The 19658-nt window shown below is 42.4% G+C and overlaps 1 protein-coding gene across 4 annotated transcripts in view; it reads left to right on the top strand.

Annotated features, from left to right (window-relative positions):
* Window positions 1-19658, top strand: part of LDLRAD3 (low density lipoprotein receptor class A domain containing 3) — a 105669-nt gene that overhangs the window by 26739 nt on the left and 59272 nt on the right. For all 4 annotated transcript variants that reach the window (XM_026795009.2, XM_014268669.2, XM_014268663.2 and 1 more), the window contains exon 2: window positions 8398-8544. In XM_026795009.2, coding sequence (XP_026650810.1) covers window positions 8398-8544 — 147 coding nt within the window. The remainder of the gene's footprint in view (window positions 1-8397; window positions 8545-19658) is intronic.

Genomic DNA, 19658 nt, shown 5'->3' with positions numbered 1-19658 from the left:
CTTATTATCCACTTGTTTACCCCTACTCCCCATTTAGTTTCTTATAGGTACATCTGTTTGGTACAAAAACTGATGCCAAGTAATTACAAGTGTATTATTAAATGAAGGAATAATGAAATCCAAATTGTCATAAGATCTGTTGCAGATTTTCTGCATAATTGTGCATAAATCCTTTAGTCTTTTGTTTTTGTGGAAACAAAAATAATGTTTTCCTCAGGGTGTTGTTGTAGTAACATGCCATAGAATCACAAAACATGCTGAGTAGGAAGGGACCCATCAGGATCATCAAGTTTAACTCCTGGCCCAGCACAGGACACCCCAAGGATTCCACCCTGAGAGCGTTATCCAAACACTTCTTGAGCTCTGTCAGGTTTGGTGCTGTGGCCACTTCCCTGGGGAGCCTGTTCCAGTGCCCAGCCACCTCTGGGTGAAAAACCTTTATCTAATATCCAACCTAAACCTGCTCTAACACAACTTCAGGCTGTTCCCTTGGCTCCTGTCACTGGTCACCAAAGAGAAGAGACCTGCACCTGCCTCGCCTCTTCCCTTCAGGAGAGAACTGCAGGCTGCAGTGAGGTCTCCCCTCTGTCTCCTCCATGCTGGACAGACCGAGTGACCTCAGCTGCTCCTCACACAGCTTCCCCTCAAGGCCCTTCACCATCCTCATGGCCCTCCTTTGGGCACTCTAACAGCTTCATGTCATTTTTATCACATTGTGGCACCCAAAACTGCCCCCAGCACTGGAGGTGAGGCTGCCCCAGTGCAGAGCAGGACAATCCCCTCCCTTTTCTGGCTGGTGATGCTGTCCCTGATGTTCCCAGGACAGGGTTGGCCCTCCTGGCTGCCAGGGCCCTGCTGACTCAGACCCAGCTTCCCATAAACAGGACCCCAGGGCCCTTTCCATGGCACTGCTCTACAGCCTCTCATTTCCTATCTATACACACAACCAGGGTTGTTGCCTTGTTCTGCAAGTGCAGAATCTGGCACTTGTCCTTGTTAGACTTCACATAGTTGGTGTCCCTCAAAGGTATTAAAAATAAAATATTTTCATCTTTGCTGCTGCTTTAAGGAAGCGGTGTGGGTAGCTCTAGCTTGGATAAGAGCAGCATAAAATCTCCATTTGACCTTCTTGCTGGGGAATGCTTGTCTTTCGAGGTGCACCAAGTTCAGTAATCTTAAACTATTCCTTCCTTCTTATTTATTTCTGCATCCTTTTTCTATTTAAACATGTACTAGTTTGGAGCTGTGTTCACTCTGCACTGTTAATGGCCCAAAGCCTGTTTCCCTTCCATCATGGTAAGTGTGCCAAGAGCCTGCAGACCTGGGGGATGTATTTTTGGTGTATACTCAAGCAGCTGTACTGCTGCTGAGACAAGCAAGTGGGGAAGCTTTAGTGAAATGCCCAGTCCCCCAAATATAGAATCCAGCCATGAAGGGTGCAGGATTAAAGTAAGCCTGTTCACCTCAGCTCACTTCCTGCACATGTTGTTGCAAGGAAAAAGCAAATGGTTGTTTAATAGGGAATGGTTTAGAAGATTATATTTAATTAAGGTTCTTCCATGGCTAAGTGCTGAAATGCAGCCACCTACTACAGGGTGTGTCAGTTGCTTCAACTAGCATTAAGATATTTAAAAGAAGATACTCTGTTCTATGCAAATGGTGTTATTTAAGGTGGGGACCATGATGGATTAATTGATCTCCAGTTCAACAAAGTCAGGTTTTGCAGTGAGGATTTAATGGGTGAATGATGGACATTGGGTAGTAGTCAGAGTTCCTTGCTGCAGTAGTTTTTCTAAATGCCAAGAAGCTATCCATTTTAGTGCTCTAAGAGGGATGGTTTTCCCACTGTCTTTGACTCGCCTCAGTAATATTTAGCATTTAATTTGAAGTTACCATAGGAGTTTCTGGTCTTTTGGCTAAGATTGATCCATGGTAAATCTTGAAAATGCCAGATACCAAATATACCTCATCTCAGGAAAACTCAAGATGGGGAAGTTGAACCTAATCAATGAGCAGTTCCTTGAGTAATCACCAATTACCTGCTGCTTCAGTGAATAAACATTTTTGAGTACTTGTATTGCAGTGGGACTGTCAATCTGCCCTTACAAGTAATCCTCATAACTTCTAATATATTATGCGCACTGTAGTCGTCAGGCAGTTTAAATGAAGATAGGGGAGTATAGGGATTAAAACTACTCAAGGGGATTTAAGTGGTCAGATAATTAGTGGCAGGTGTCCTTTACTTGTGGCAGATGGCTTAGGTGTTGTCAGAGGTTTCACTGCAGAGCAAGAGAGCGCTTGTCTTATTCTTTGCTTCCCAAAGCCAGCCTGAATGTGCACAGGCATGCTTTTCTTCTGTTCTGGCAAGGACCTTTGCAGCAGTGCATAGGAAAGCAGATTAAACTGAAGACTGGCATTTTTGCTGATTTACATGATACACTTATGAACATTGAGCTGCAAACAACTTTTTGGGTAATACCAAAGGTGTTTATTTGAGACATGGAACGTAAAGTTCACCCTCATTGTTGTGTTTTCCTTACCATTTTGGTACTGTTAATGAGCAATCTTTTTATACCCTGTGTGCTTTTATTCAGTATGGGTGCCTTCCTCTTTGAAATTAAACAAGGGGTGAAGTGTAATAAAGAGGTTGAACATGTTTGTCCCACTCTCTCTCTCTGGGTGACTGTGTAAGTCCTGACTTTCTCCCATAAGCACAAATTGTCTCTGCCTTCTGTTTCAGTGTAGTGAGCATTAATCCAAGTCTGCCTTAATGCTACTGGTGTTATCTTGCTGACAATATACTTCTATTGCCAGTGAAGTTTGTGCATGCACATGTTAAACTGCAGTTTATAGGCAAAGCACTTCCTTCATGCTCAGCTTTTGAATTCCTCCTCTAAATGCATCACCTGCATTAGATCTCTGTAAAGTGGACATGGAGTGAGTCACATGCTTCATGTGAACATAAAGAGGTATGAAAAGAAACATCTGTCCTGTGGGGCTAAATTCACAGAAGCAACTGGAAGTAGTTTTTTGTTCTCTGAGGATTCAAATCTTGTAATAACCTACCAGTCACTTGACTGCTTATTTGCAGTCTTCTAAGATGACAGAAGAAGATCAAATAATGTTTGTTCAAGTCTGCTAATATTGCTGACTTTTCTTTATTTGCCATGTGTTTTGCTGGTGATCAAGTATTGGCAGGTATTGAAGGTATGTCTTTTGGATGCCATCTTGCTGCAAATTCCAGTTACTGACTTACTGTAGTCTCTCTCCATTTGTTTTCAATACATGTTGCAGATTTCAGTGGACTTAAAACAGAATTCTGATGTGCTTAAATCAAACCTAGTGTGGATTTATACCTGGGAAAGGTTTAAGCAGAAACTAACAATAATTAGTATGGAGTATAATTTGTGCATGGTGTGACAGGAAAGTATTATCAGTAACCCTCAGCCTCACAGCTACATACCAATCTGATCAAAATAATTCTCTTCACATATGTAAAGCTTTAAGCAGCAATCCATGGAAAGTATTCTGTGAAGATCCCATGATTCCCCCAAAATACATGCCAAAGCTTTGGTAGGGAAGAGTTCATGCTTCATCCTTGGTGATGGATCCCTCTTGCCATGAGGCTGACATTACTGGCATTGTTCTTAAGGGCAATGAACATATATGTGTCCTGTATTTCTTCCTCAAAACCTCCTTGGCCAAGCTGATTGCCTGCTCTTACTGATTATACTTTCTGATACAGCGCTGTGTGATCAGTAATGAATGATCTGTTCTGTAATGTCCACAATTCTCTGGAGTGCTTTCAGGTAAAGGTGGTTTTGTGAAGGGTATCCTTGACTTGCTTTCTCAGTGTGAAGTGCTTGCTCAGTATGACTTCCTTTCATTTATTTTCCCCTGATTCTTTTTTGGGGAATATTAAATATTTAGATACCAACATTTTTGCAAGTGGCTGCTAAAACAGATTGATTTTCCTTACTCAGTCCCCTTCAGAATGAAACACTAGTCCGGTTTTTTATATTCAGCCCAGATGGTATGCTGCTTAAAGTGAGCAATGTGTTGCAGTGAAAATGGACTACTTTCCCCTTCTTTCCTTCCTCCTTTCCTTAACTGAACACATCCATGTAGCTCCTATTTGGGTTGAATTCAAAATTAATCAAAGAGGCTGCAGGGTAAATATGTCAACTTTGGAATGCCAGCTCTGCCAGATTGAAGGAGTTTCTGCCCCTGCCAACAGGCAGTGCCACAAGTTGGCTACAGAAAACCTGACATCTTTATGGACCTTGTTAGAAAAATGGACATGATGATGTGTTTTGGTCCTTCCCATGTCTGTACTGGGTATCTGTGACGCTGCTCCTCTGTGTATGTGCAGTCCTGCATTGGGCTGTGTGCTGGGTGGGCAGGAACATCGCATTCCTGAGGGCTGGGAGCTGAGGACTGCACTGAGGATTTCTTTGACAGGTTTTTTAAGATCCATGAGGGGAGACTTACAAAGTGTGAGGGAAGCTGAAGGGGTAATACCGTTTAAAGCAGTTCCACATGTGCCATTGTTTTGGCAGTTTTTTTATCCACCAATGGATTTTTTGGTCATGGAGTAATGCACAAAACAAGCTTCTAGAAGTTTTGGCCGTGACTCTCAAATTGCTTTCTGTAACATGCAACTCTCCTAGGAGCTGATGAAGGTCATGGTTTAAGAGAAGTATTGGTTGCTTTGAAACCAGATCGAGTCAGATTTCCCATGTTCCCATTCCTCAGCAAAGCTTGGGTAGGGCTGTCTGCAAGTATCTTGATCTGCCACTGTCTTTTGTTTGGTGAAAGGGTTAATAATACATCCTTGCTTTAAAAGAATATTGAGAATAAGGTTATTATATGACAGAGGAAATCCTGTAAATAACTTACTGGGTAACAAAATTTGATACCTGTTCCTGGAATGTTGCTTCAGTCTAATAGGGTAGAAGTATGGCATTTATTTAAAGTAGTTATTAAACAGAGACTTGATAATGCTTTTTTAGGGAAGTTGTTTTTTGTTCGTGCTTTTTGCTTTTTGAAACTCTAAAAATTTCTAAAATGAGTTAGCTTGGCCTAAATTTTTTCATTGAAAGAATGTGGAGATCATGGCTGAAACTCTTCAGCAGGATAACAGTAATAGATCTGATAGGAGCTGACATTTGGTTGTTCTGCACAGAAGGTGCTACAGTGCTTGTGACATATCCAGTTATGTTTTTTTCCTGGGAACACCAGGATGCTTCATGGAGCAAAGGCAGTTCTGTAGCTGGGACAGGTGGCTGTGAAACCTGCTGCTGGTTCTTAGCTAGCAACTTGCCCGAGTCAAGAAGAAATCTCACTTAAGTGTTCACAGGACTTCTTATTTTAAATAACACCTATTTAAATAACACCCAAGTCCATGCTTCCATGTGGAAGGGAAGCAGGTTGGATGAGAGATATAGGAGGTTAGATAAGAAGGTAGTGCAGAACTATGGAGAGAGATGCCATGAGACTGGTGCCTTTTTCATGTTGCTGCCTAAATGTACTGCCTTAGTTTCTTAGGTTTTGAGAGAGCAAAAGTCTTGGTAATTTCTAGTTCTCATATCAAGTTTGAATAAGCTGTTTTGTACGAGATTCATTCTTAGCCAGAACATTAGTTTTGTAGTATCTGAGAATTTGTTAATTCTAGTGAAAGTTAAGAAAGTTACCAGGAAGGTTTCCCAGTAGCACCATACTGACCTGAAACTGCTTTTAGGGGTGACTGTGGAGAAGGGAATTAGTTAGATTCTACTGTTGAAGTTCTTACATGCCTTTTAACTAGCTTGAGTACATTGACTGAACTTCTGCCTTGCAGAGAATACCGAGGTATCTCTTTCCTATCTTGATCTGACAATGGCATCCTCTAATTTTGTGTTACTGTGGTAGGTTTTCTCCAGTGGCAGGCAGAGGTGGTGCTCATGCTCTGCGAGTGGCTTGCTAATGAAAGGTTGTGCAAATGCTGAGAGCTTCACCCTGCAGCTCTTCAAGTTTGGTGATTTCCATTTGGTCGTTACTTAGCAGGTACATATCAGTGATACAAAGACTGAGCTGAATGTGTTTGGTTACAGTTGTAACAGGGAAAAAATGCCTTAAACAGCACCAAGGTCCTTGCTGTTTGAACACAGAAGTGCAGAACTCAGTTAACAGGGATGCTGTAAGGCTGCCCTAGCCTGGGGGTGCTGATTGGCAGCGTGGTATCTGTTCAGTGTTGCATGGCATGAATAGCCAAGGACAAACTGTTGCCATTGCTGATTTAGAGTCAGGGACTCGGGCAAGAGGCGAAGTTTGGTGTAGTGTTTCCCCAGGAGCTGCTGGGAGCAGTGAGGGCCCTGCCTGACTGGGATGGAGATGAGTCTGTTCCAGTGTGCTGTAGGCTGTAACAGTGTGGAGAGCAAACCTGCTGTTTCTCCCTGGGAAGAGCAGTGATCCAGGGAATGAAACTGAGGTTTGAATGACACTGCTAAAAGATGTCTAATTGCCAGCTGCATGCCTGGGCATGCTTTTTGGTGGCTGTCACTCTTTCTTTAAGGTGTTACATACAGCATGAGGGTTACAGGTGGCTCTGGAGACCTTATTTCCACCTTTTTTTTTTTTTGAACTACATTGTCTTCTAACAGCTCAGGGCAAATTTCCATTAAGGCATCTGCTCTGTGTTGGCAGATTCTTGAAACATCCCCAGGAAAGTCAGCCATTTGCAAGAAATAACATTTGAAAGGAAGTACATTGTTTGAGACAGACATAGGTTTAAAGAGACTGCCTCCCTGAAGCATTCCTCTGTATCTTTTGAAATAGTGATGTGAAACTTAGCAGTTTTGCCTGTGTCATGGATGGAGCATTGTGATACATTGAGGGGGAGGGAGAGAACACTCTACATTTAGCTGATTCAGAAACTTCTGAAAAGCCTCATGCACTAATCATGCTATAAAACTTATTATTTTGGTAGATGTGTTCTCCAAAGGTGCCTCTACAAAGCAGATTCCTCCCTGGGGCTTCAGGAGTGAACTAGGAAGAAGGGCTTACCTGAAACTTCTTATGCTGGCAGTTGTGATCTGCTCTGTGCCCTGTGCAGCACTGAAGAATGGGGCACTCGCAATGTTGTGTTCATAATAGTTTTCCTTGCCCTTGCTGGTCAGGCCTTCCTGGGAGAGGAAAGAGTTGGACTCCAAGAGCAACAGGAAGCAAGATGATGTAGGGATGGACAGTGGAGGGAACCAACTACAGCTCTATTATTCCTCCAGAGTTCCAAAAATAATGTGGTTATCCTCAAAATAGATAAATGATAGGTAAGTGGTTAAGCTTAGTGTCAGCTTAGTTTGTTCTTCCTGCTTCTGACCCATGAAGGTGTGCAGATTGGCAGGGGGGACATGTTTTTAGGACATCCTTACCTGGGAAGGTTTGTATTTCTAGGATTTTTACCAACTCCAAGTGTATGTTGCCTGGGACTAGTCTGGAATATGACAGGAAGACGAGGGGAAGGATATTAGTTTTCTCACTTTCTGCCTTGCCTTGTAGCTTCCTCCCAGCTCTGTGACAGGTCGTGCCATTTTGATGTTTATTAAAGCCATTGGGTGTCATTGTTCTTCCTTCACTGGAGTTTGTTCATGTTTCTGTTATATCTGCATTCCAAAAGAAAATGCACAAAATGAGAAAAATGGTAGATTAAAATGGCTGACTAATGCTGTGTCTAACCTTGACAGCAGATCTCTAGGTTTCTTTCTCTCACTGTTCTCTTGATATCCAGTATCCTGCTACTGTCCCCCCTGCACTTGGCAGACTCAGTGTGCCAGCTGCCTTACTAGCCTGTGGACAAATTGTGCCAGGGGACTGTACTGACACCAAGAAGCTCTATTCTAACTTTGACCAGAAGCACTATATTTAAAACTTAATTGAAAATCTAGTATGAATTTGTCACTGTGTTACCTTGTGCATAGCCCTTGGCTAATAACAACAGCAAAATATTCTGCAAGCTAAGTACTAATCTGACAAAAGCATGGGAGGATAGAGCTGAGTTTATGTAGCCTCGTTTTTTTAATTCTGTTTAGACTGACCCTGTGAAGAAGAGAGAATTTTTTAAAAGTAAACATTGCCTTGACCAGGATAGAGGTTGCATGTGTGTTCCTAGAAAGAAAATAGCAAGAGGAAATCAGCAAAATAGTGTGTGAAAATGGAGAACAGATAAAATGAGAATTAAAGAAAAGGAAAGTGCTACCAAGTACCAGGCACAGGATACTGATAAGATAATGAAAAAATAACCAGGATCAGCGTCCATTTCTTTAATCTTCATTCAACCACTGATGAACAGCTTGCTCAGTGACAGCTTTTGCTGCCTTTGTTAAATCCTCAATGAACTTAGCTCTCTTTCATTTCCCGCAGACAGCCAACTGTTGCCTGGGAATAACTTCACGAATGAATGCAACATTCCTGGAAACTTCATGTGCAGCAATGGACGCTGTATCCCTGGGGCCTGGCAGTGTGATGGGCTGCCAGACTGCTTTGATGACAGTGATGAGAAGGAATGCCGTAAGTGACCATTGCTGTGACCTTATCATGCTCGTTATCACTTGGCTTGGCTAACTGGTGCTACTGCTGTGTTAAGTGTTAGAGAGGGAACAAAGCTGCTGCCACTTTGCTCATTTGGATCTTGCTGGAAAAAACACTTAGTGTTTCAAGTCTTTAATGTTCTTCGATGTCCAGTTTTAATACAGCACTTGGGGAGGTACCTGAAGTGATGGATAAATTGAGATGGACTTGACTTACAATTCTTCCATGATGCTTTGTGATTTTTAGGTATCTTGTATGTACTTCTTCAGCACACTGGTGTAGTGCTGTAAGTTGACTTTCACCACATCAAACCTAGTTCCTTCCATTTCAAAATTGTTGACTGTACCCTGTGTTTTTTTTATCTCCAATCAAAATGCAATTCTTAACTCTATGAACTTTAACAACAACTTTCTAAAAAGTGGGCTAAATTAATTTGCTAATTGGTGTTTTTAAGTTTTAATCCTTCCTAAAGAACTTCTAGTTCTAGAGAGCTAAAAAAGTTTGATCTGATTTTCATCTGTGATTTCATCTCTTTCTTAGTATTAAGCAAGATTTCGTTGATGTTACTGGGCCACAACATGAAATTTTCTAGCCTACATGTGTTAACCAGACACAAAATTATGCCGTATCATGATGCTGTGATTTGAAAACCACTTAAGAGTGAAAAAAATCAAATTTCATGTGATTCTAGAGCAACTGAGAAATTTGAGACATTTTCATGTAGCAAACGTGGTTTCTCTATGTGTATACTTTACAGAGGTTTTTGTTACACTTAAACTGAATTTATAAGAAGCTTACCTTTCCCAGGACATTTCCAAGACAACATTAGCTTTGCTGATAGAGCAGAAGGGAAAAAGAGTAGCTTCTTTCAAATTACCTGACTAGAAATACTTGAATTGTTAAATGATCTTGTCTTTAAAAACTTGATTCCTCTTCTTTAACCCCAGTAATCTGTCCCTTTTAAATAATGGGGCCTTAATACCTGTGCTGTGCAAATCTCCATATGTAGTTTTGCTTTAGGCCAGTGAGCTTTGCTCCCTTTCTAAAGAATTAAACTATCTGTATGAAGTATCTAATGCTTTGCAGTCTTTTAAGGTATCAGGCTTGTGTTGCAGCCTTGAAGACAGGTTAGTTTAATTTTTTTTCACACTTAAATGTTGACATTAAGGGACAGGCCTGTTGCAAGGATTGATCAGTGTCATGCACATCTCTTTAAACCCTAGCAGAAAATTGTATCAGTGGGAGCTTTGGCAAGAATAAAAATATCTGAAGTTCAACCTGTACCTTTCACTGAGATGTTCCTGATGACAACAGCTGCGTGACTCAGGTTCCTTATTACTTGGCTCCTGAATAGACTGCTGGCATGACTTTTGGTGTGCTGCTTCTACTTTTTAAAACAAGCTGAATGACAGTACTTCTTTGTATTTATAGGATCCAGGAGTTTCTGTGTCTCTAAGAATGTTGGCGTTGTCTGGTGTCCTGGTTTAGGGCAAATTTGTTAAAGAATCTGCAAAGGAGGGCCCCTCCAGAAAGCAAAATCCACACGGCCCCTCCCCCCAACCGGTTCGGGAAAAAATTCCTCGGAGAGAGGTGGAAAGAACCTGTTTATTTGACTGGCCCCGCACCCCCCAGCACACAAAATGAACAATACCCGATGACACCGCTTTGAGAAAGATGACAAAATCAGAAAGTCTCTTTCGGGGGTGGTTGCTCTGTTCTCAGTCCCTCCGGCGCTGGGGCAGCTGCTGCAGCCAAACCTTCGGTGTTCCCGGGTCCCGGTCCGGAGCAGGTTCGAGATGGTCACAGGAACAGGAGAGGAGAAACAGTCCAGGAAGCAATGTGGACTCTTTAGCTAGAACTAGCTAATAAGCAGAGGCCAAAGCAGAGCAGAAGCAAGAGCAGAAAAGGGAGCAAGCAAAGCAGCAAGCTGAAGCAAGAAGTGAAAAACAGCCCTATGTACTGCACGTCTCTGTGTTCCTGATAAGAGAAACCCAAACAAAACTTCACTCTTCAGAGCCGGCCTTAAAGGCACAGAACAGATGAATGGGGATACAAGCATCATAACGTCACCCCAGGACACTGGCTTGCATAAATTTTTTCATTTGATACAATTAGATGATGTTTATGAAGATTTTCCTAATGAAGGCTGGACTGGGTATTTACTCAGGAATCAGTAAAAAGAAAATATGATTTGTGACTCTTCTGAAAAATTTCCTTACCAAAATCAGTTGGGTCTGGTGAATTGCAGACAGTAATAAACATAGTAACTGACAATAAAATATAAATAGCTGTAAAATGGCAGTTCATAAAAGCTGTTCTTGTCACCACAGACTCAAATAAACCTCAGTGATGTAGGCTATGCTGTAGCTCTGAATTTTAAGTTGCTGCAGAACTGTCCTTCCTGGGTTGTTTTTTTTCAAATACTTTTATCCGGCTTGATTGGCTGACAGTTTCCTGGATGAGCAATCTTTTGATCCTGCACAAATTGATGGAGATAATTAGACTGTTCTTTCCTCTTGCCATACATTTATCTGCTATTGGATCACCCTCACAAATGTAAAACTAGCATACAAAAGAGGCTTGCAGGGAGAGCAATCGATGTGAATCCTATGCTGGCCTGCTGTTAACAGGTCAGATAAGCCAAAACAGAATGCAGATAGTGCTCATTTGAATCTCCACATTTGTAGTGTTTCCAACCAGTCTTTCAGGTTATAAAGTAATCAGAGGTTAGATGGGCTTATACAGACCAAATCTGGTGTTAGATTTGTCTCTAGCTCAGAGATAAGGCATTGAAAAGCAGCCTTATAGGTATATATGGTTTTTTTTCAGCATTTTAGTCTAAAGTTTTTTACTTTCCTTCCATCAGGACAGGGCTCTACTTCCTAAAACTTACCTTGCAGTGAAATTGAGAGTTCTTTGTTTTCTACTGTGGTTTTGCTTTGCAGTAGCTGAGCTGATGATGGTGAGCACAAAGCCATAGGAGTTGCATTAGCAGCATGAGATGGCTGAGTTCCCAGTGTGTTACTACTCGCAGCTGTACTTCAAGCTGCTTTGTCTGTGATTCCTCATCAAGTAACTATTTCACACCAAAAAGTGTTAGCCCTGCTTAAAAATGTCTGTGTGAGTAGGAGCTTGGTTACAGGGTTCATTTGTTGTGAAGATGAGTATGCTGTGTTGTGGCATGACCGTGAGGAAGTAATCATGCAGGCATGTGTTGTGTGGAAAGTCTTTATTTTCTGATTTGTCTTACAGTTGAATGTGGATGTCCAACAATATTTTATCAATTCCGTTGCTCTAGCATCTCATCCTGTCTGCCCCCCTTTAAACAGGAAAACTTTGAACTCTGGATCTGGTTCTGGATTTTTGTGGCCAGCAAGTGGAAAAGCAATGGTCGATGTGAGGAGGAAATAAGATGCAAAGCAGAATTACCTGCACATTGTCCATTAATGTCTTAACTCTTCCCTTTCTTCCTTTTGCCCCTTTTCTGTTGCTTCTGCAGAACCATCTCTGTTAACCATGTCACTTTGCTTATGGCCTTTCCTTCATCTCCCACACTTGCCAGAACCCACACACTCACATACCATCTGTCATCTTCTGTGCTTCCTCTGTTTCCTTACCTGTCACCTTAACACATCCCATGCCAGCTGTCTTTGTGCTGTTTAGTGCACAGAACATTTCTCATGCTCTTACCTTCTTTAATGGTGATGTGATGACTGAAAAATGTTACCTGGTTTTATCTAGGGTGGAGGGTTGAGGGAAAACATGAAAGGGAGGGAATAAGCTGAGATGGTGACTTCTCATTTTAGTACATAAGAACTACTTCTTGAAGAACAACCTTGCTTTGTTTCTTCCTCCAAGCAACTAATTGAGCTTGAAAAGGATTAATTTACCATATCAATGTGAATGTTTTGTGAGTACTTCCAGTTCTCTGTAGTTTGTGAGTAAATGGCTGTCGGCAGTGTGTCTCCCAGTGGAGAACTGTTTTGTAGTTCATTCCCATCTTCTGGTTTTCATTGACTGGATTGCTCCTCAGCCAGTTGTCCAGTATCTGTCATGCACATTTCTTTGAAGTGTTGCTGTTATTACTGCTTTTCACCTGTGTAGATGATTTATAAAGCAAGCTGAGGCTCTTCTTCACAAATGTAGAATCTTTACCAACAGGACTTTCCTGTGAAGCTTGGATGGATTGATTGCACAGATCCTAAATCTTCCTCTGGTTGCACACCAGGCTTTATAGCTACCTGGTGTTAGTGTTTGCCCTGGTCAGGTTGGGAGCTGCATGCTGTCAGCACTCAGTTCTTTCTGTTATCGGGAATGGAAGATACAAAATTTTGCAAAATAAAGAGCCTGAATGGAAGGAGCCTAGAAATGTGTGCTTGCATGCTTTGAAACATTTTGAGGTAAATGAATTATCTCTAGTGCTGACTTTTATACCTACCTGCTGGCCTATTCCTTTGGAGCCAAGACCTGTGTCTTGCTCTTGGAAGACTTCTCATCTTGAGATTTAAGAGTGCATTAATATTCTTAGTTAAGCTCATAATTTACTCTGTCATCTCTGTTTCCTCCTTCCTTTGCCTCTTTGTACATCTTTGTATTAGATTATTACAGAGAGAACATTGTGAACACAGAATAGCTTTTGTCACTAATGAGCAGCAGCTAGTGGGGAGATGGCATGTGCTGCCTTTGTCAGCTAACGAGCAGCAGATGGTGAGGATTCAGAGCATGGCACATCATCCACGCTAAGTGCCTGGCATGACAGCAGCCAGAATTAGAGACATACCAAATACCCAGGAGTCTAGATTTTCCTTTGTTGCTCTTCTGAGAGATGCCAAATTTGTATGTTTAGCTATGAGCAAATAGTGGCACACAGTGAAGCAGTGACTATCTGTGTTAATCCAAGGGCTGAAGAGTGTAGGCTGTGGGCTAGAAGAAAACTGTGTGCAAGGATAGCCTGGGGGCAGCGTGTTCTCACTTGTTTCTGTTTCCAGTTGGTGCTGTTGCTCGTTCAACACAAGCATAAAGGTAAAGCAGGCTTGAGTCAATGCTAAAAGCTGTGACTGGGTTGTATAGATGTCTGAACAATGGAGTATCATCCATGTTTGTAAGGATGTGCTGCCAATGCACTCTTGGCTGGCTGGCAAGAGCAGGTCTGTAGGAACATCCGGAACTGTGGTAATAAAAAGCTCATTTCATCACCAGCAATCCATTGGCATCAAACCTTGATCTCTGATCGTCCTTCAGACAGAGCAAATCTCCTCCATGGGGGAGAATGTCTTTATTAAATGAAGTGCTGCATGAAAATGGTCCATTATAATTAGGATTCCCCAGACAGGTATTGAAGCCACCTGCCAAGCAGGCTTCCGCTAAAGGTCAGTTCTGTCTCTTTGCCTGAGACACATGTGCTTGTAGGGAACCCAGTGCAACCAGAACTGAGGGTTTTGTAATACCTGCAGCCCTGGGTTGCACTCAGCAGGGTCTGGTGAGCCAAGCTTTTCTGCAGTTTCACAGCAGCAGGCTAACTCTCAAGGTCCTGAGCACTGTGACTTGTATTTGGGCAATCTGAGAAACCAGTTTAATCCAAGTTTCCGGTAGATCCTGTAAGAACATTTCCGTTTGTGTCCAGAAATTTAAGCCCTTGGCACCCCTGCTGAAGCCAGGGTCTGGTGACAAACACTGTAGGAACTTCTACATCTGGTAGGCTGCATGCCATAGTGCAAGGATGAAGGTGGGAGGTGGGAATGTGTTCTGGTTACACTTGTGGCCATGCTTCTGTTGCTGGTTTTGCAAGAATGCAGAAGCATTTTTAACTGTCTTTGTCAGGTAAGTAGTATAACATTTGAGATGGTCCTGTAATTACTTGTTAATTGCTGATATGTTAGCATATTAATCTTTGATTTCATCTTCTCTTGTATGTATTAACTATGTTCTTGCTTTTACCCTGTAGAGTTGGAACTGTGTGTTTATGTATAGTAAACATGACCTATTTTGTCACGTTCCATTCTGTGTCTCTTTTCTGTATTGAGTATGTTTGCATTTCCATTTAATCTATCTTAGTGCACACAAGATTTTGTGTAAATGCTTTATAGTCTCAGAAGATTTTATAGATCAGGTGTCATTGGGGTGTGGAGTGCAGGGGTGGGAGATGTGGTATCAGTAAGCCTGCATCATTCAAAGTGTTTGTATCTGCACACTTGCTCTAAATCTTCATTGTTTCTGCACTGGTGAGGACTCACACTGGATTAGCAGTATATTGTAGTTTGAAAGTGCAACACATAGTAACCATTTTTAAGTTTCCCCGAGGTTTGCTGTACCTTATTTTCCGTGTTTTTTCCATCTCCAATAGGAAGCTTTCTTACCAGACAAATGTTTACTGCTCCCTCTGGTGTTCACTTGCAACAGGTGTTGGAGCTCCCTACGCTGAGGAGCAGCGAGGCCACGGGTTCGTAATGATCAGCTACACACGGCCGTGGGAGAGAGAGAAAGAGTCTTTTCACAGGAATGCCACATGAAACCCACGCTCTGCAATTAGTAGCCCGGGTTTCCTAGATCATGTGAAGAATATTTCACTGTGCTCTAAACCCTTTCATTTGGGAAACTGAAACTCTTGGAGAACAAAAGCAGATTAGCTAGGTTTTTTTTCAGGTGAATTTTAACTGCCGTAATTGCATTCAGTTTCTACAAAGGAGGTATTTTTTAACAACTGCATCTGAGGGCTGGAAAGTATTTGAAAAAGAAAAAATCCCACTGGAATCAAAGTCAAGTCTGAGGAAGTTTGTCTGTCATTGGAGAAGCTCTTGAGTGCAAGAACTCCTACACTTGCTGGCACGGGCTGCAGTAGGAAGAAGGTGGTTTGAGTGGGGGCTGCCACAGCTTCAAAGCCATGTCACATGCTTGGAAGCCTCAAATGGGGAGTATCAGACTGCCTTGTCCTGCCATCTTTGATGCAGGCTATATTTCAGGAGGTGGCCTTTAGATTTGTTGCTGTTTGCTGCTTTAAAAAAACCCCACAAAGGTAAATAATGGAGTTTGCCCTCAATCAAGAGCATGCTTTGAGTCTGCTCTACAGGAAGTTCACAAGTTGATAGACTAAGGCACATTGTGAGTGCTTTTCCCTTTGTAAGTCCCAAAATTACAGTAGAGGCAAAGGCAAAATTTAGTACTAAATGGTCATTACTAACAACTCAAATCATTCTGGCGACAGTCTGAATTTAGATGTGTGTCCTCACGTTGTTAAGGTTTGCTCTGAGAGCAGTCAAAATCATGACTTCCACACTGCTAAGAATAAGTAACCAGCTTTAATAGCTGTTTTTAAAGACAGAGAAAAAAATCTTGTAAAGACAATGAGTGCTACAATCTTTATAAGGTATTTAATAAGTGCTTATTATGACAGTGCAGTTATTACAGCTGAAGACATTTTGCTTGGATTTAACCACTTAGCAGGGTCAGTCTAATGAATGGCTTTCATGTACAGGAACAAAGGGCACAAAGTAACTCTGGCTCCCATCCTTTTAAATACTAGGCTTTCAATTCAACAAGCAGACCTCAGTGCACTGAAGAATGAGATGTGGTGTTTTGCTAGAAAAGAAAATAGAAATGTCTGCTTCATTCAGAAGGGATTGTCTAAACCAGTTGAGATCTAGAAATACGGCAGTGGGCAAGGACTTGGGCAGGATTAATCCTACCCATCAGTAAAGAATACTGACTTTGAATTAATACTCAGTAGCCCCAGAAAATTATGCTTAAAGCATCAGTTAAAGCTAGGTGTAGACTAAGAGTAACTCTTCACAAGATGAGGGGCAGGGTTGATACTTAGAAGAGGTGCTTTCAGATTCCTGGGATTAAGATCCAGCATTGTGTACTTGCAACAAGTTTTTTGATTGCTCTATCAGAAATAAAGTTGAAGGCATCTCAGCTGCTACAGTCTGTAGTTGCTAGTCAGGTGTATCTTTTAGCTTTGAGAAGATACCGTTGCTGATAGGTTGTGTTCTGTCTAGCTAGTGAACAGCTTATAGGCAGTGTGAGCTAAATAGCTGTGGTCTTGTATCAAAGCTCACAAAGTTTTTAGAGAAGATAAGTATTCATTTGTTTCTTATTTGCAAGTAAGTGATTTAGTGACCTGGCACTTAAAAAAAAGTAAGTAAACCCCAAAAATACTAAAAGGGGAACTCCAGCATTGAAATCACTTTTTCATATCTGAGGATTTTGTTACAACCTTATGATTGTAACAGAATTCAAAAGTATTACAGCTGAACTTGTAGTCTTCAGTTCATTGAACCTCTGTCTGCTACTTTGGGAAGTGTGGAGTGTCTGTGATAAGGCTCAAAGTACTTACCAGAGGGTTAGATGGCTGTGAACTTCAGTCATTGTCTCTGTGTAGCTGATGACAAGCTGCTGCTGCAAATGGATGTGTACCAAGACAGACAAATGGTTGATACAAACTGGGCTTAACCCAAACCCTAAGAATCAGCCCAACCCTAGGTGAGGGGATACAAGGTGTATGGGGGTGAGGCTGGTGCCAAGCAGAAAGGTTGGGAAGGAGCCAAGTCTTGGCAGTTCCGTGTTCCCCTTGGGATGCCTTTTGCAGCTGCAGTGTGCCTGGAGCTCTGGGCTTTGTGGTTTTCTAAACCCTAGGCCTGTCCCTAACCCTAAGTAGAGCAGCAAAAGTTGCCTAGCTGTCAAATACTGATGCATTTTAAGTGATCTGTGATCCCCTGTGGGCATAATGGAGGTTTATACTGGCATAATGAACATGCTAAATTAGAAATACGTTAATATAAAATTAGTATGTTAAAATAATTAGTAGAAATACAGGTGATGGAATATTCCATCGGTCTGAGTAGTGCTAACATCTATGTGAAAGGTGGAAGTGTGAGGCTTGTGGCATTTGTTTGAGAGTGTGATCTGGGAGTTAACTTTCCTTGTAAACAGGAGTTTACTATGAGTCTACCTTTGTGGTTGCATGGTTTACTCTACATCTCTATCTAGTACATTTTAAATGCTTCCAAATGAAACAGGAGGAGTCACAGAATCTGTGTCATGAAAATGATTGGAATTGGAAGGGGTTTCTGAAGGTCATAGTCAAACTCCTCTGCTAAAGCAGTTATACCTGCAGCCAGTTGCACAGGATCATGTTCATGTGGCTTTTCAGTATCTCCAGAGGAGGAGACTATAGAACTTCTGTGAGCAGCACTAGCTCTGGACAGAATCCTTCCAACTCAGCCTCACCAAGGCAAGGTAGAGTGGCCTTGGCTTTCATCTAGTGCTCAGGTACCTCTCTTGTTCTCCATGATCTTTCAGAGGTGATAGAGAATGGCTTAGCAGTAGTATCTTGCGACATGTCGGTGCATCCCATTGGGGTCCATGGATTTGTGGGTGTCAAGTTTGCCTGATCTCCTACCTGTTCTTCCTCAGCCAAGGGAAAGCCAGACTTTCTCTCTTGCCTCCATGGTTTAGGATTCCCAAGGGTTGCCCTCAGCAAAGACTAAGGCAAAGAAGGCATTCAGTATCTCAGCCTTCTCTGTATTCTTTGTCACCAGGGCACCCACCTCATTCCCAAATCGGTGGACCCAAATTTTCCCTGTTCTTCCTTTTGCTATTGATCTACTTAAACAAGCCCTTCTTGGTGTCCTTGACATCCATTGCCCATTAATTCTAAATGGGCCTTAGCTGTTCTTATAGCTTTTCCTGTCTACTCTGATAGTGTTCCTGTGTTCCTCCCAAAGTGACTTGTCCCTTTTTCCACTTTCAATACTATTTCTTTTTGTTTGATGTTTGCCAGAATCTCCTTGCTTATTCATGCAGGTCTTTTGTCCTCTTCACTTGATTTCTTACTCATAGGGCTGCACCTGCCCCCTTTGGTGCATCCCTATGAATAAGAAATTAAACAATCTGGAGGTTGGAGGAAGCACTGCTTGAGTATTAACCAGTTCTCTTGGACCTTCCCACCTTTAGGGCCATGACTCATAGGATTCGCCTCTGGATTCCTTTGGCCTTGAGAATGCCAAAGTTAGCTCTCATGTGGTCCAGGCTGTAATTGTAGTTATTGCCTGGCTTTCTTCACATCCCCAGCCAGTCCTTCCTTGTTTGTCAGTACAAGGTCCAGCAGCACACCTCTCCTCAATGGCTCCTCCACCACCTGTGCCAAAACCTGTGTTACCATCAGTGCTCTGCAGGGGCCTCTTGGGCTCCTGTCTGCCCACAAGTTGTTTTTCCAGCAGAGATCAGAGTGGCTGAAGTTCCCCATGAGCACCAGAGCCTGTGACTGTGAGGCTCCTTCCGGCTGACTGGAGAATTCCTCGTTGATTTCCCCTTCCTGGCACGGTGGCCTATAACAAACACCCACAGAATCCGTGTCACCCATGTTGTCCCTTACGTGTTGACTTCCTACCTGTAAGCTCTTGTTTGGTTCTTCACCCAGCCCGAGGCAGAGCTCGATACGTCCCAGCTGCTCTCTCACATAAAGAGCAGTTCCAGCACCTCACATTGCTGGCCTGTCTTTCCTAGAAAGGATGTAGCCATCCATGACAGCATTCCAGTCATGTGAGCCATCCCACCATGTCTCTCTAACTGCAGAGGATGTGCACACAGATCTCTAATTCTGCCTGGTTTTTCTCTGTGCTGTGTGTTGGTGTACTGGCATTTCAGAGAGGTAATGGTTCCTGCAGGTTTTCCTGGAGGAAGGGATGCAGGAGGATCTGCCAAAGCTGTGTACATCCTTGAGATAGTTTTCCTTCTGGATCTCATCTTGGTAGTCAGATCAGGAACATTTGTTGTTGCTGTGGTTGGCCTGGCTTGTTCCCCAGATGGATGTGATGTAGTGAATGTTGCCAGTTTGGACCTCACGCTTCAGTTTAATGCCTGCTCACTGAGTTGGCCAATCTTTGCCAAAGTCTTGCCTCTTCTAAACAGGTGAATCCCTTACAGGATGGTAGATAGGTGTGGATATCCTCAGTTTGGTTGAAGAAAGAGTAATTTCTCACAGGCTGAGCCTGGGAAACTTAGAGGAAAGAATGAAAATAATTATCTCTCTTTTGTAACCGTTGTTTAGAGATCTGATTCTCCAGCGTGCTATTCATAGTTCACCAATAGTGTGA

The sequence above is a fragment of the Zonotrichia albicollis genome, chromosome 6 (assembly GCF_047830755.1).
Source record: "Zonotrichia albicollis isolate bZonAlb1 chromosome 6, bZonAlb1.hap1, whole genome shotgun sequence".
Lineage (NCBI taxonomy): Eukaryota > Metazoa > Chordata > Aves > Passeriformes > Passerellidae > Zonotrichia > Zonotrichia albicollis.
This window is presented reverse-complemented; position numbering and strand designations above follow the sequence as displayed.